The sequence below is a fragment of the Sinocyclocheilus grahami genome, unplaced genomic scaffold, assembly GCF_001515645.1.
Source record: "Sinocyclocheilus grahami isolate Dianchi unplaced genomic scaffold, SAMN03320097.WGS_v1.1 scaffold410.1, whole genome shotgun sequence".
NCBI classification, from domain to species: Eukaryota; Metazoa; Chordata; class Actinopteri; order Cypriniformes; family Cyprinidae; genus Sinocyclocheilus; species Sinocyclocheilus grahami.
In genome coordinates this window covers 1,291,000-1,307,266 of record NW_015505589.1, presented here as the reverse complement: position 1 = coordinate 1,307,266, position 16,267 = coordinate 1,291,000, and the positions used below count along the sequence as shown (strand labels likewise).

Below are 16,267 nucleotides of genomic sequence, written 5' to 3'. Positions count from 1 at the left end.
AATATTTGGCATGCTAAATATCTGGACCTGTCGGCGATTCAAAATTCTGCTGTGTGAAATGAGTTCTGACTGAAAAATACATCGCCGATGACTTCTAGCCAATGAGAGAGCAAGATACAAGACAGCGGGAAGTTTGGGGAGGAGTTATAGACCACAATATCACAAAAACCATTTTCTCCTCCATAATCTTTTTTCTTTTCCACCCTTTCACTGCAAATCGGTGCACAGACCATTTGTATCGCAAACTTCTTGGGGGCTACCTTTTTAATACCATTTCAAGTCTCGTACAAGAATCTCACGCGTGAGCTTGTGTTATTTCCTCATCACTTCTGGCATGCGTTTGGTTGCTAAATGTAGTTTGCAGACCAGACAGAGTTGTCAGCGATTCTTCCTATTGTTAAGTCACGCAGTGTGCAACCTCCTGTCGCCGATCCATCGTGCAATGTGAACACAGCAGCAGCAACTGAATGCTACCCCAGATAGTCACGCAGTGTGAAAACAACAGTGATCCAATGACTTTAAAAATTGTGCAGTGTGAACTCAGCATTACTGCTATATTTATTCCAAAACAGAAGTGACTTAATAATGTGTATTCTAATTTTCATGTATGTGAGTTTTCATGAGTGAAAACACAACTATTTTGTCGAGAACACAAAAAAGTCATCATAAGAAGTTTTTTTTTGTCATGAGAATTAATATTATAATATATTACATTATAATTAAGGATAGACTGTAATATAACAGAAAGAACACTTACCGTCTGTCTTGCAGTCTGGCAGCATTCTGTGGAGCTGTTGTCTGTTATATTTAACAAGGAACTTCTGACATGTTCTAATCGTTCCTGTGGAAGAGATCAGGGAAGGGCATGGATGGCTGTAAGAGCACATGGTGTGGAGTTTGGTGTCAGATGGAGGCTAAACTAGACAGAGCCTCTCTTACCTCCAACATGCAAGCAGTTGAGGAAGCACTGCACCTTCTGGCCTCTGTTCTCAAGGCAGGTGATGAAAGAAAGGGCAGACCAGATGAGTCGATAGTGTTTTTTCCTGCTGCGTATCAGGACCACTCCAGTGTGGGCGTTCAAGTATTTCACTACAGGAGATTTGACAAGATGTCACTGTAATGAGACATTAAACTGAGCTAAATAAACGTAAAATTAAGCTACGTAATTGCACCGCATCAAAATAACGGTAACGCAAAACGAGCAGCAGTCTGATTCTTTCTTATCTGGTTGAGATCTTAATAGGCACAAAATAATAACAAGCCCAGTGTTTACCTATCACCCCTATGTTAAAGAGCGCTGATCCGTAGTCGCCGTGCGCTCGGTTCACGGCTGCTCGGAGTGTGTTGTAGATGGTTCTGTCCTCCAACAGCTGAAGACTGCTCCGATCAGGGACGCACACCTCACACAGCAAATACCTGGACAGGTCACAGAATAACGAGAGGTTAGAACTGTTTATAAGTTTAAAAAGCGCAAAGTAACGCCTTTCCTTCATTACCTCGACTTGAATCGGACCATATTTCCGACACGTGCATAACTGGCTTTGAAAACACTGCGCTTACTTCCGGGTTTCTTTTGGCCAATAATATTCCTCGTGGCCAAAGGGGGCGGGGTGACGGCTTGACATCAAAATTCTATCAAAAAACGAACATATTTGTTTAATTACTTTAATAAGCCATTTTAATCAGTATCGCAATATTCACAGTGACAAAATCGTACTTCCGAACACCACTACAATAGAAACAGCATAGCATATACGTAATATACGTTTGGAATGACAACAACTGCAATTTTCACTATTCAGTGACAACAGAACAATGAAGACAGAGATTTTAAATATCAAGACTTGATATTTAATGTGCAAAACATCTTTATACATAGGCTAACTCACATTTGGGATTTAAGATTTCACAATAATGCCACTTGTGAAGTGATAAGGGTTGCAGATTTAGCTGAAGCATTTAACAGAAATAAAGAGTGTGTGAATACATATGGTTTAATAGTGCAGCTATCTGAATTATCATGTTCAAGCGAAACACCAAAATATCCATATTGAGAAAAGTGTGAACGGGTTTAAACATTTTAAAATGTTGCTTAATGTAAACTTTATTTTACTTGCAGACCCCCAAACACACTCAGTTTATAGATACACACTCAATCCCTCCAGGGTGTTGACCAGTGCGTTTGAAATTCTTGGGCATGTTTTCGTAATAGTGGTGCCAAGTGCCTTTACTGTTCAAAAGCCAAACACGCTGACCTAAGACAAGAAAATACACCAGCAAACGTTGCTGACATTTGCACACAGCACACAAACCCCAGACAGTGAAGCCACACAATCAGTGACTCTTAAAAGCTTGACCTCATCGCAGATGTGCAGGGCGAACATTAGAACAAGGAAACCCGTGGACGAATAAGATCGCCTAATGTGCAGCCATGTAGAGCGCACATAATGCATAAACGCAGGGTGCATAACCATTACCTGGATGAACGAGAAGACAGTTATAAGCCACTTCAGAGACTACAATGAAATCTAAGAGGCTGAGAAAATCTGGGACTCAGAACCTGATTAAGAAGAAAACATTTTGCATGAGTGTTTGCACTATTACGTATTGTGGTGATGCTAAATGGTTCACATGACATAGGCCTATACAATTATCGCAAGCCCAGTCTGTGTATTAGTGTCCATAGATATATGTCTCCTTGGTGCAGTTTGTAGAGACAAAGCATTACGCCCAATTATGTCAGATCAAATGTCTTTAACTCTTTTTGTTGAAAGGTTTATTGTTGAAACACAAAATCCAAATACTGATCTTACTTTGTCCTTGTTGGCTTGTAGCAAGTCTATAACCATAAACCGAGTTCTGTAATACATTAAGAGAAAAAAGGAACTAAACTAAATTATTTACACATCATGGTTTGATTATGTGAAAACAATTTTTTTTTGCAGATATATAGATATGAATTGTGTGAAGAATTTACTGGAAAACATGTTAAACAATGATAAAAAAAAAATGTCAGTGCAAATACGTAATTGTTGTAAAAATAGGCTAATACCGTGTATGTATATATATATATATATATGATATGAATATGATATGATATGATATGAAAAATTAAATCCTTTCTTTTCCATGTTCATTTTATGCTGAAATGTGACCTTTTCCATGAAATGTAACCGGTCTCTCACCGTTTGATAGATCCATCAGTTAGAGCGCTGGTGATCCACGGATATCCAGTAATTTGAAGGGCAAGAGCAGCAGGTGTGTTTTGTTGTCCAGATGGGTGGCAGTTTCTGGGTACATGATACGGTACATGACACTTCAACTGTGGAAATCAGAATTGTAATATTACAGTCCCCATCATAATTACCTTCTTGATTACTTTAAAAATAAAAGTTTACCTCATTACAAAATCGTGGCTGTCTATAAGAGGACCATAGACGGATCTTAGAAGGTCCCCAGAGTTTGAATTCTGTTTGAATACTGAGGGGCTTCGGCTCTCTGATGGTGAGCTGGTTTAGGAAATATGAGGTGATTCCTCATGCACCTTTCTGCATGAGATCAGATGCACAAACCTGAGCAACAAATGACAATGAAGAGCAATAATTAATGAAATGCATTGGAATAAAGTAAGTGCAGCTCTGCCAGATTTGTATTTCAACATTCTTCTGTGGCTTCAAGGAATTTTTTTCCATCCACAGTTATTAACCTTACTTTGCAATGTGGAAGTGAGCTTTTTTTTGTACAGGTTAAAAACTGAAAGTGACAGACAGTGGATATCAAGCACATTCAAGTTGAAAACGGCCGCACTGCTATGTTAAAAATAAAGTGAATTAAGTGCATACAAATTAAAGCATGACCTGATGAACAAACATTTGCAAATTACTGAATTAAAAGTAATTTCTGAAATTATATAAGCCATGTCACAAAAATGTGTAAAAAAAACTTTAATAATTTATGAAAAACATGAATGCAAAAAAAAAGCATGGAAAAAATGCCTTTAAAGGGGTCATATAATGCGATTTAAATTTGTCCTTTCTCTTTGGAGTGTTACAAGCTCTTGGTGCATAACGAAGATCTGTAAAGTTGCAAAGACTAAAGTCTCAAATCCAAAGAGATATTCTTTATAAAAGTTAAGAGTCAACCACACCTACCTAAAACGGTTCGTTCTAACACACGTCCACATGTCTACTTCACGATGTGGGAAGATTTGCATAACGCCGCCCAAATGTTCACGCAAAGAAAGAAGGCATAAAATGTATTTTCGCTGTAGTATTGTTGTTGCCGCCGACCACCGCCATGACATGAAGGCACTGTGTGAATCGTTGTGAAAGCGAAACTACTTTGCTTGGCCTTCCAAAAGAGGACGATATCCACTTCGTCATGCCTAGAGCTGATCCATGCTGGTCGCTGAGGAAATACATCAACTTTGCGCCGTGGATCGCCGGATCGGCTTTCACCGTGGACGAAGCGGAGTCCAGCCCGGGGTCGTCACATGTGGTTGCCGCAAGCCTGCTGGACGGTCCTTCATCGAATCCGCCGGCCGCGCCGTTCTCAAGCCCGCCTGCCTCTGCTCACTCTAGGCCGCCGTGTGTGACGCTGTGTTTCTTTGTGAAAGCGAAACTACTTTGTTTGGCCTTCCAAAAGAAGACACGACTAGAAATCAGTGGTTAAGTTGTATTTACAACACTGTTCCAGAACACTTCAACCCAAATATTTAGATGTGTGCTGTGCATTTTATGGAGGACTGTTTCCTGATCCTGGTAGAGTAGATTACACAAAATAATGTTCTTTTTAACAACATCATATGACCCCTTTAAATGGTATCACTTTATAATCTATTCCTAAAATACATCATAACTAACAAACATGATATAATGGATACATAGTGTATTAAATGATTATTCAAATTTGTTTAAATTCCATTTCAGTTCACATTAACTGTTAATCTTTATATAAATGTTATTGATAAATATTAAAAAGACAGAACACAAAAATATAACAGAAAAAAATGCTCAAAAGGCATGTCATATTGTTCCTTAGATAGGACATGTTTTCATGTTTGATACCAAGATAAACTTGATGATTTGGGCAATATATCAAGAAAAGCATCCACAACTTTTCAGTTCTATAGTTTGCTGATTGCACAGTTTCTGAATTTTATGTTTTGTTCCTCATTTGTAAGTCACTTGGAAAAAAACCTTTAGCAAAATGAATACACTAGCCTGATGTCTAATCTTGTTTATTTAGTTGGTAACAGTGCTTTAATGTACATTTGTATTGCACATTAGAATATTAATAATGAAACTTGTATATAAAAATACTTATTTTTTGAACCTCTGAACCATTGAAGGCCCTTTATTTTAAAAACGCACCAAAGGCATCTGTGTAAATGCAGGTTTATTGTCTGTGTGCAAATAACAGTTAAAAACAGGTTCTAAATGGCCATTATTGTGCTTGTTCATGCTATTGTACATGTAAATGACTCTCCCGTCCCATTTTGGTGGCATTCGCAGCTGAACGGACAGGTAAAACTGGTAACACTATACTCGAAAGACGATGCTACCTTAATAAATACTGGCCTATACTACAGAAACCTGTCAGGCAACTTGATGTTCTTATCAATTTGATACATTTTTTTATATAGGCTACTGCAGTAAGTTAACAGATTATTATTAGTATTGTGTACTAGTCAATTTGCATTTAAATTCAATCAATGTAATCAACTTCATGTTTTTGCCTCTGCCTACATAACACATCTCAGGACTAGACATCTATACATTACTTCTCAAATCTGTTCATCTATAAATAGCACATTTGCACAGTCATACGCTACATAGCTAATATTATTATTTTAATTTATTGTCTATTCTTTTTATTATTAGTGTTATATTTCATTTTATTATATGTATGTCTATTATATGCATGTCTGCACTATGTCTGTACCTTTTCTTTGCGCTGGAAGCTCCTGTCACCAAGACACATTCCTTGTGTGTATAAACACACTTGGCAATAAAACCCTTTCTGATTCTGAATAATAAAAATGTGTGTGTACTTTTTCCCCCCCCAGTTGAAATATTTCTGTACAATACAAGCTATAGAATCATGTTAAATTTCAGCCCCAAAAATTGAAAATATAATGCTTTACTTTTAGTCATTTAGCAGACGCTTTTATCCAAAGCGACTTACAAATAAGAAAAAGTAATTAAAACTAAAATCTAAAACTCTATAAATACTATATATACACACATTTAAGAAAATAAAAGAAATGAAATAAAAATGACAAATGCATATAACAACATTTCAAAACTAAACATTTAAATGAAAACAAAAAATAAAGCTAAAAGCAATTCAAAATATTAAAAGAACAAAAGGTATGAGTATAATAATGATTCTAACATAACACTAAACCAAACACCAAAAAACAACTCCATATGTGTATGTACAGCCACACACACATACATATACATATAAATGTACATATATATATATATATATATAAATACATTCAATTTATATATATATTATTTCATTTCCATTTTGTATGTTGAACAACTGAAAAAAAACTTAATAAAAAACCTATATAGACATAATAAAAAACTAAGAAAATGACATTACTACAACTATAACTAAAACTAAAATAGATAACTAATACAAATCAAACTAAAATAACAACAACTTACTGACACATAGTAAGAAATGGTTATAAAAAACTGAAACAAGAAGTGAAAAGTAGTAGGAAAGAGGATAAATAAAAAGCGATACTTATTACCATACTTTATAGGTAGAGTAACATATATAGCAATATCACTTATACATATATATATATATATATATATATATATATATATATATATATATATATATATATATATATATATAAATACATTTAATATATATATATATTATTTCATTTCCATTTTGTATGTTGAAGTACTGAAATAACTCAAATTAAATAAAACTAAAAACTGAATAAAAAACCTATATAGACATAATAAAAAACTAATAAAATGACAACATTACTACAACTGTAACTAAAACTAAAATAGATAACTAATACAAATCAAACTACATTAGTTTATCAGTACTCCTAAAAAAATAACACTGAGCCAAACACACATGCTAAAATAACAACAACTTACTGACACATAGTAAGAAATGGTTATATAGAAATGGTTATACAAAACTGAAACAGAAGTGAAACAAGTAGTAGGAATAAAACACTGTTCATGTATAATAATAATAATAATAATAATAATTATACATGTATTATTATTATTATATTGCAATTTAGCACACTTTTTTCCCAAAACCTCATTAAAGTTAACTAAAAAATGCAAAAAATATATATATTTGACCTCAAATTGTTCCAAACCTGTATGAGTTTCTGGCTTCTGTTTGGTTAAAAAGAAACTCAGGTTTGGAACAATTTGAGTGTGAGTAAATGATGACGGAATGTTCATTTTTGGCTGAACTATTCCATTAATGTATTCCCATAAGACACAGGACCATTCCGGTCACAACCATAGACTGTAAAAAAAAAAGTCACAACTGTATAATCATTAGCCTATTAACTGAAAGAGGGCGCTATACAACAGCGAAAACTTTACCTGAAGGTTGCTTGAGGTTGCCCATTATTTGTCACTGAGAATATAAAGCATATAGTTAATATTTTATACACTAATATTTCTAACATTAATAACACTGATACGATTATTAGTAATAATAATAACTTTAAAAAGAAACATCTCCTTTTGATGTTATGTAGGCCTAGGCTATTTACCAGGAAATAGCTTACGCATAACTTTTTAACATAGAAATATAATTACTGGTCAGCGGTCACTTTTAAATGTTCTTGGAACGTTGCACAGACGCATAAAACATAAATGTCGTTGTGGCACAGAAGTGCAGCCAGGCCAGCGGCTCCCCGCCGCGCATTGGCGCAGACAGAGTGTCGGAGATGGTGCTGGTGTGTGTGTGTGTGTGTGTGTGTGCGCGCGTGTTCATCAGCGGAGCAAAGCTGGAGCTGCGCGTCACAACATACACAACTCTGCATGGCACCGACCTGTAATCATGGAGCCGTAAACCTGTGTTCTAGCGGATCTAGACTCATAATTCCAGGCTGAGGATACAGGTGCTTTCAGAGACGCCGAATCATATCATCAGGTGGAAGCTGTGCAAAAAAAGTGACTTGGGTTAGTTCATGAAACATGTGGATCTACGCAAGTATTTTAACTTATGTGCTGCTTTTGGCAAGAGATGCAAGAGCTATGAGCAAGGTAAGATGCGTTTCATGTGTATTTTCTATTTCATTTTGAACAACACACCTAGCCTACTACATTTTACGCACAGCTTGGAATACTAAATGCGGGTTTGCAATAGCTTAGCATGATTATTAGTGTATGATTTCATTCGGGTTGGTTCGATCTCGTTTCAGTAACCTATTTGACAAGTACATTTATCATCTGATAACTAGATGCATTTGTCTTTAGCCTTTGGCATGCCATTCGCGTGTTGCGCATGGTGTTTCTGGAAGAGTTGAAGACTGGACATCAAATCTCCAGCCAAATTATTGAGAGCAGACGGCATTTTCTTGATTTTGTAATAGCAATGAATGGGAGTGTCTGTATTTGCAGAATTCGTGAGATTTTGAAATGAAGTTCATCTGGGGATTGTGAAATGACATATCCTGTAATCAGCGTTAATGAAACGTGAAATTCTACGAGGTCAGATATATAATGTTGATCTGTCTTATTAAAGGATGCGAAACCTGTATTAAATCATTATACACTTCCGTTCAAAAGTTTGAAGTCAATAAGTTTTTATTTATTAATGTCCTTTTTTTTAACACATTTCTCAGGCAAGTACGCATTAAACTGATGAAAAAATGACAGTAAATATATTTATAATGTTACAAAAATCTATTTTATTTTTATCTATCGAAGTATCCTGAAAGAAAAAAACAGCAGACTGCTTTCAGGATTGATCTGACACAGCTCTGCCGATGTCAGGAATTACATTTGAAAATATAATAAAATAGTAAACCTAGAAGACAGAAAAGTTGTTTGGTTAAATAAACAATGCCACTGTTATTTTAATCAAATAAATACTGTATTTTGATCAAATAAATGCAGCCTTGGTGAGCAAAACAGAAAAAAAGTAAAAATTCTATTATATATAAAATTCTATTATATTATATTATATAGTGACAATACAATAGTTTATTATGGTCCTTGAATTTGATTGGCCACATGCCTTTCCATGAGTGCTGATATTTAGTCCAACAGCACTGGGATTTGCATCACTGGACTTGCACATGCTCATAGCGTTCCAGATCGGAGTATGTGAGTGGTGCAACTGGACAGAAAAGCCCATATGGGAGAATGGGGGTTTTCACACTCAGTTTCACAGACAGATCACTCAGAATAAGTCAAACAACACTTAACAAATCAGCTTTCTCACACAACCTCCCCTCTCAGAGCTGCAGGCAACATATTTTGGCACATATGCGCTGGCCTAAATGACTCCTGCGTGGCACTGCCAGAACATTCCAATCTTTAATCCTTGAGATGGCATGGCAATCAAATTTAATTGGCATTTTAGACCCCTGACCTTACTGTAATTCCAGTCCAGCTTTTTTTGGGTTAACACTGTGAGAACTGGCCACAATGCTAAGCAGCATGTTTTAGTTTACATGCACAATACACCATAAAACACCGTACTGAATTGTGAAGTAGCCGAACACACTGTTGATTTTGTTCTGTTTGACCTTGTTTTAGACTCAGATGAGTGAGTTTATCAAACCTCAGCTGTGTTAACAGTGCAGCTGATACAACCAGAGACAGATGTCCTTCAATAAAGTTTTTGGACAGACAGAACCACCGTCATTTCCTCAGAAAACCGTGACATTTGTTTCAAAACTGACCCTGATTGGGTGTGTGAGTGTGTTTTGGGCTTGATGCCTAGTATGGTAATTGGAGTCGAGTTCTGCTGGGGTTAAAAACAATATATGTCTGCTTACACAGCTGTAGCACTTAACAGCAGCCCTGTCAGTCCCACAGAAACATGCCCTACCCTCTTATGGCTGGGCGTGTGTGTGTGTGTGTGTGTGTGTGTGTGAGAGAGAGAGAGGTCTTGACTCTGTAAATGATAGTCACCAACTCAGTAACCCTAACTAATTGTATACTGTTGTGACATTTTTTAAATGTCTTTGTTGTTGGTTAAATGTGTGAAGAGGTGAGGAGCTTAAAACAGCATAGACAGGGCTGTGATAACAAAACCTGTTACTAATGTGGAATAATTAACTGAAAATTGTTTAAAAAAAAATCACAAACCAATGTGACAAATGTATTTGTTATTTAGGCATTCATTTGCCATCTAGTAGAGGGTTTATTTCAAAAATTAGTTTTTGATATAATACCTGATATGGTGTAAAAATCAAGTAAAACGCATATTTTTTTTACACTTGAATACATGTGTGTACAGTGTTATTGTTAACTAACACTAAATCATCTTCAAAGCTCAAATTAAATATAAAATATGAAATATATAATAATATAAAAATATAAATTTAAATGAAAATATACATTTGATGAAAATCTAAAACCTAAAAAATAAGTTTAACTGAAGTACTAAACATTACTAAAACTGAAATTTAAAAAAAAAATCTAATAAAAGTGATAAAAGCAGATCATGAAATTACTAAAACAAACTCAAATTAAAATGAATACTGAAAATATAAAATAATATTTAGAAAGACTATAATTTTATTTGAAAATATACTAAAATAGCAGAGGAGTATACAAATCATAATCATTATTTTAATAAAAAATAAATAATAACGGAATCATTTAATGATATATTTAAATATATATTAATATATTAAAAGATATGCCTATATATATATATATATATATATATATATATATATATATATATATATATATATATATATAGATAGATAGATAGATATAAATATTTACAAATAAAAATACATTCATGATATTCACTAAATATCATAAATTATCAATGATTATAGATATTTAAAGATATTATAGATATGTATAGATTATAGATATTTTATTAAAATATATGCATATATATATGATGGAATGATAGGGTTGATGCTAAAAGAGAACAGAGGCATAGAAAGGTCAGCCGCTGTGTTTTGTTAATTTCAAACTCTATTGGTTGTAGTTTCATGGGACATTACCTCACACAATGCTAATCAAAGACTGAGGCAGTTCCTGTTTATAAAAGTGTCGTAACACTCATACCACAAGATTTAAACTAGGAGTAACCGGGAACATCTGCGTCCCATTTAATGCATCACATCTTTTACCGAGCCGTCACAGTAGTGATGGCCATCATAGCTGAAGGGCTGTCATATTTTAATCCAGACCAGACCGTGAACCTCAGAATCCTGCAACAATGCCAGTCTTCTTTTATATAGACCTTTACATAAGACCTGATCTTTGACCTCAATATGTTCAGCGAATGAACAGGAAATACACTAGTTGTGTGGTGAGCAAAATCTGGACTTTTAGTGGCCCTTCTGTTGGCAGCTACTGTCCATCCAGCACTATAATAACTCATGGCCTGCCACAGCAGATGATGTTTGGTTAATGTTTATTTGCCTGCTTGAGCTATTTGCAGCAGCTTTGCGTAAAACATTTGGCTTCTTTGCATTCATTTTCAAGTGCTTTCTTAAGCTTTCTCGTCGTTGTTTAGCTATAAAATGAGTTTTGATGTTAAATTCTGATTGGGTAAACCATGTTCAAAGCCATTATACAATCTATATTAATGTCACAAGCTGTCTGGCGACCATAAACAGCATCCAGTTAGATTTATGAATTATGGGTGTCTCAATCGGCTCCCTAGTTAGTCAGTGCACTGTCCAGGGAGTCAGACATTTCTAGGTCAGTACCATTTTCACAATTGTTCCAGTTCGCTGAAACATTTGCTCCATAATGCTTTCTAAAACTTAATGATCATCACAAACACATTAGTTTTGGAAACTGAGTCATCGATGTCCCAATGACTAGTGTATAAAACCCTTTCTGGTGCCCGCAGCACACTGAACTGAGTGGAGAAACAGCTATTTTACTTGGCAAAAGAGGTGGCTATGCTGAACTATTAGTAATAAATGTAACTCATTATTAAATATTGGTGGTTTGAATGAAATTGCTGTTGCTCTCATCTTATATAAGCAAAAAGCTTTGCATCATGTCTACAAACACCCCTTGTCTGTAATAACAATACATTAATAAATGCATTAGATTATGTCTTGGTATCTTAAAATGAGGAGAGCGGCAGATAATCCATTGTGTAAAAGAAGTGCACTTCTTTTTATTGAATGTTGAATTGAATTCAGTTTTACTGAATGTGCACTTGTAGTGTACTTCAAATCTTAAAAGTATATTTAAAACTATACATGCAATAACATAATATTAATAAAAGGTCACTTAAGTTTACACTTTCATGTTTCTCAACGCATTTAAGTATGCTTTAAAAATGTAATAATGTGTTTTAATAATCTTTTCTTGAGTTGTAAATAAGTAGACTTATTTTGATGTATTGACTAAAAGATTAAAGCACATGTAAAGTACTGGATTATAATTTGAACTGTAGTGTGTTATTTGATATTACATTTAAAGTTAATATATTTTAAATGTACTACATTGTACCGTCATCATTACAAATGTGCATTTAGAAATATATATATTAAATATATATGACATATTTTAGTTTACCGTAAATGCTTATTAAACTGTACACTTTAAACATATTTCAAAGTTAAAAGAATTATGAAATTGCATATAAAAGGTACTTAAGTCCTACTTAAGATGGTCAAAAAGCACTCATGTTTACTCAAGTCTTAAGTTGCATTTAATATACATTTACACTAGAATACGTTTTCATTTACATACAGTAGTTAAGTGTATGAAAACGTGTTCTTTTAAAGTATATTCTTTTAAAGTATTATTTCCATAATACACATTCATTCAGGTGTACTTCCTTTTCACAAGAGAAAATAAACATGCAAAAGTTGCATGTTCTTAAACATTTCTTAAAGACTTTTATCATTATTATCAGTTTGATGTAAATAAAGCTTGTTTTAGAATCAGGTAGCATTTATCTGAGATTCAAAGTCTGATTCTGTTGAACGTGAAACATCTGATTGATTTCCTCAGCCAGACCGTCTCGCATCTCTTGGCTGGGCTGAGGCTGAGAGCATGAAGAGTTAGAGCTTCAGAGAGAGCTGTGACACATAAACAGGCTCAGCTGGAATGTAGCTGTGTGTCCCCAAAATCAACAAGTGCTCACTAAGCTAATTTGGGCCTAATTGACACATCTGTCCTAATGGCATGTGTCTGTCTTTGTGTGTCCTGCTGGAGAGTCTAGCTGTGTCTTCAGATCAAGATCCGTTATTTTGTCTCAGTCTAAATGAGAGAGTGTCTTCAAGGCTGTGATAAACTGCTTGGTTTGGTTCAATTAATACAATGATTGTATGCTGATATATTTTGTTAGGACACATTGATTTATTTATTTATACAACTATAATTAGGTTGTCAGTCTTTTTTGACACTGGGAACAACCCCCAGACTCTCAACCAACTCAGCGACCCAACTAACATAAATAGTTAAATATTATATAATATAGATTATATATATGTGACCCTGGAGCACAAAATCAGTCTTAAATCGTTTGGGTATATTTGTAGCAATAGCCAAAAAACATTGTATGGGTCAAAATTATCGATTTTTCTTTTATGCCAAAAATCATTAGGATATTAAGTAAAGATCATGTTCCATGAAGATATTTTGTAAATGTCCTACCGTAAATATATAAAAACTTAATTTTTGATTAGTAATATGCATGGCTAAGAACTTCATTTGGACAACTTTAAAGGTGATTTTCTCAATATTTAGATTTTTTTGCACACTCAGATTCTAGATTTTCAAATAGTTGTATCTCAGCCAAATATTGTCCTATCCTAACAAACCATACATCAATGGAAAGCTTAATTACTTTCAGATTATGTATGCATCTCATTAAAAAAAAAAGACCCTTATGATTGGTTATGTGGTCCAGGGTCACATATTAGTCTTGATATGCTTGTGTTGAGTTCTTATATCAACATATTCTTGATTCATCACGTCATCGTGTTGACAAAAAGATGTCAATATTGTCCATTTTGCATTGAGATTGAACTTTACTAAAGACTCTTCCTCACTGAATGGTGCAAATATATAGATATAATGCATACATGCATGTATTAGAGAGTATTTGGGACTTTATAGCTTATATTATATATATAAATATATATATATATAAATGAAAAATTAATACTTTAAATCAGAAAGGATGCATTCAATTGTAGTAAAGTCATTTATAATGCAAAAAACATTTTGGGGAAAACAGTATCACAGTTTCTACAAAACATATTAAGCCGTAAAAATGGTTTTGAACATTGATAATAACAATTCTTAAACAGCAAATCAGCATATTTGAATGATTTCTTAAGGATCATGTGACACTGAAGACTGGAGTAATGAAGCTGTAAATTCAGCTTTGCATCATATAAATAAATTACATTTTATATATAAATAAATTTTATATATATATTCAAACAGAAAGCAGTTATTTTAAATTGGTATAATATTTCATAATATTGCTGTTTTTACTGATAGATAGACAGACAGACATATTGATTGATTCATTGATTGATTCATTGATTGATTGATCCATAGATCAATGTTTTATACATCAATCCACAGAACCCCTCGAGTAGCCTACCTATGGACCCCAAATTGACATTGAAATGTTCTTTCTTTCTTATTTTTATATGTTTAGCGGAATAATGAAGGCACACTTGATATGAACCGTGACCGTGGTGCACATCAAAGAGATGTATCTTTGTAATCTCAGAATGCTCTAGACAGTTTCACATGTTTCTTTTAGTGTGGGATCATCTTGAATTCTAGCCATAAACTTGCTTTAGTGTTGTTTCAAAGCCTTAGATTAAAGGAAGAAGATGAGCCAGCCATTGACAACAACACCTCATTGAAAGAGAGATCAGACTCATAACCTGAACTGCTGCACCAGCCATGAGGTTATTGGGTTAAGAGGCTTTTCAGGAAAGCGGCCAATGTTGACAACTGTTCCTGCCAAGTATTTTTGGAAAAACAACTATCTTATCTCAGGATAGCAGCCCATTCCCTATTTGGTCAGTTGTGAGGTACACTGCTACAGTCAGACCAAATGTTCAAGTGGCAGGTTTAGATAACAAACGTTTGTTTGTATGACCTGCAACTGTTGGAACGCCATTTATTTAGTTAATTATATCTAAATCTATATGACAACCTTCATTCAGCCCAGTTAATTGTGTGGCCCATTTTGCATTTGCATTGAGATTACTAAAATTTTACTAAAGACTCTCTCTCACTGAATGGTGCAAATATATAAATATAATACATATATGCATGTATTAGAGAGTATTTAGGACTTTATAGCTTAGCTTATGGAGCATACAAAGAACTGAGTATGCCTTGATGCCTGATGCACACACACACACACCAAAATGACCATAACACACTCTTTCATTATGGTTAACAAGGGCTCTTATTGTCAAAGCCACTATGCTTTAGACGCTGAGTGTGTGTGTGAATATGTTTGCAAGTGTTACAGGACTTTTCACCTAATTAACTCGCTTGAACAATGGAAGCCATTCTGGGGTAATTTCAACAGAGGATGAAATGTGTTTTTGAGAAGTTGGGCAAATTACTGTCAGACTAAATCTCTTTAATGTACCCTGTCATTCTGAGCTTACACAAAAGAACAGCAGAGCTTTATTAAATCCTTCCACTTCAAGCTGACAGTCACTCAGTTTTTGTGTGGCACCCCGTGTGCGTTATTGTGTGGTTGTCATGGAACTACATGATTAAAGTCTCCAGAAGGACTTGGACTTTAAGCCATGTTATTAAGATTTTTGATCCAAACAGTAAGTTAATTAACTGGCTTGCCTGTGCATTTGAACTGCATTGAGTATAGAGTTGAGATTGAGAACTACATTTATTCATTTGGCAGATGGTTTCAGCATATAAGCTACTTACAGCTACTTAATTACATTTCTGTTAACTCTAAACGCAGTGCAATGCTAAATTACAGGTAAAACATTAGTAAAACCGTTATACTAATACAGTAAATTGTGCTGTATTTTTACAGATTTATATATATATATATATATATATATATATATATATATATA

The 16,267-nt window shown here is 34.3% G+C and overlaps 2 protein-coding genes across 2 annotated transcripts in view; one reads left to right on the top strand and one right to left on the bottom strand.

Annotated features, from left to right (window-relative positions):
* pop5 (POP5 homolog, ribonuclease P/MRP subunit) overlaps positions 1 to 1,569 on the bottom strand; it is a 3,045-nt gene extending 1,476 nt beyond the window's left edge. The window contains exons 1-4 of the mRNA XM_016232433.1: positions 1,497 to 1,569; positions 1,274 to 1,416; positions 940 to 1,089; positions 758 to 841 (exon numbers count right to left, since the gene is read on the bottom strand). Coding sequence (XP_016087919.1) covers positions 758 to 841; positions 940 to 1,089; positions 1,274 to 1,416; positions 1,497 to 1,516 — 397 coding nt within the window. The 5' untranslated portion in view covers positions 1,517 to 1,569. The remainder of the gene's footprint in view (positions 1 to 757; positions 842 to 939; positions 1,090 to 1,273; positions 1,417 to 1,496) is intronic.
* Positions 1,570 to 8,023: 6,454 nt separating this feature from the next.
* The window catches only part of olfml2a (olfactomedin-like 2A), a 20,340-nt gene continuing 12,096 nt past the window's right edge, over positions 8,024 to 16,267 (top strand). Inside the window, exon 1 of the mRNA XM_016232429.1 lies at positions 8,024 to 8,276. Coding sequence (XP_016087915.1) covers positions 8,208 to 8,276 — 69 coding nt within the window. The 5' untranslated portion in view covers positions 8,024 to 8,207. The remainder of the gene's footprint in view (positions 8,277 to 16,267) is intronic.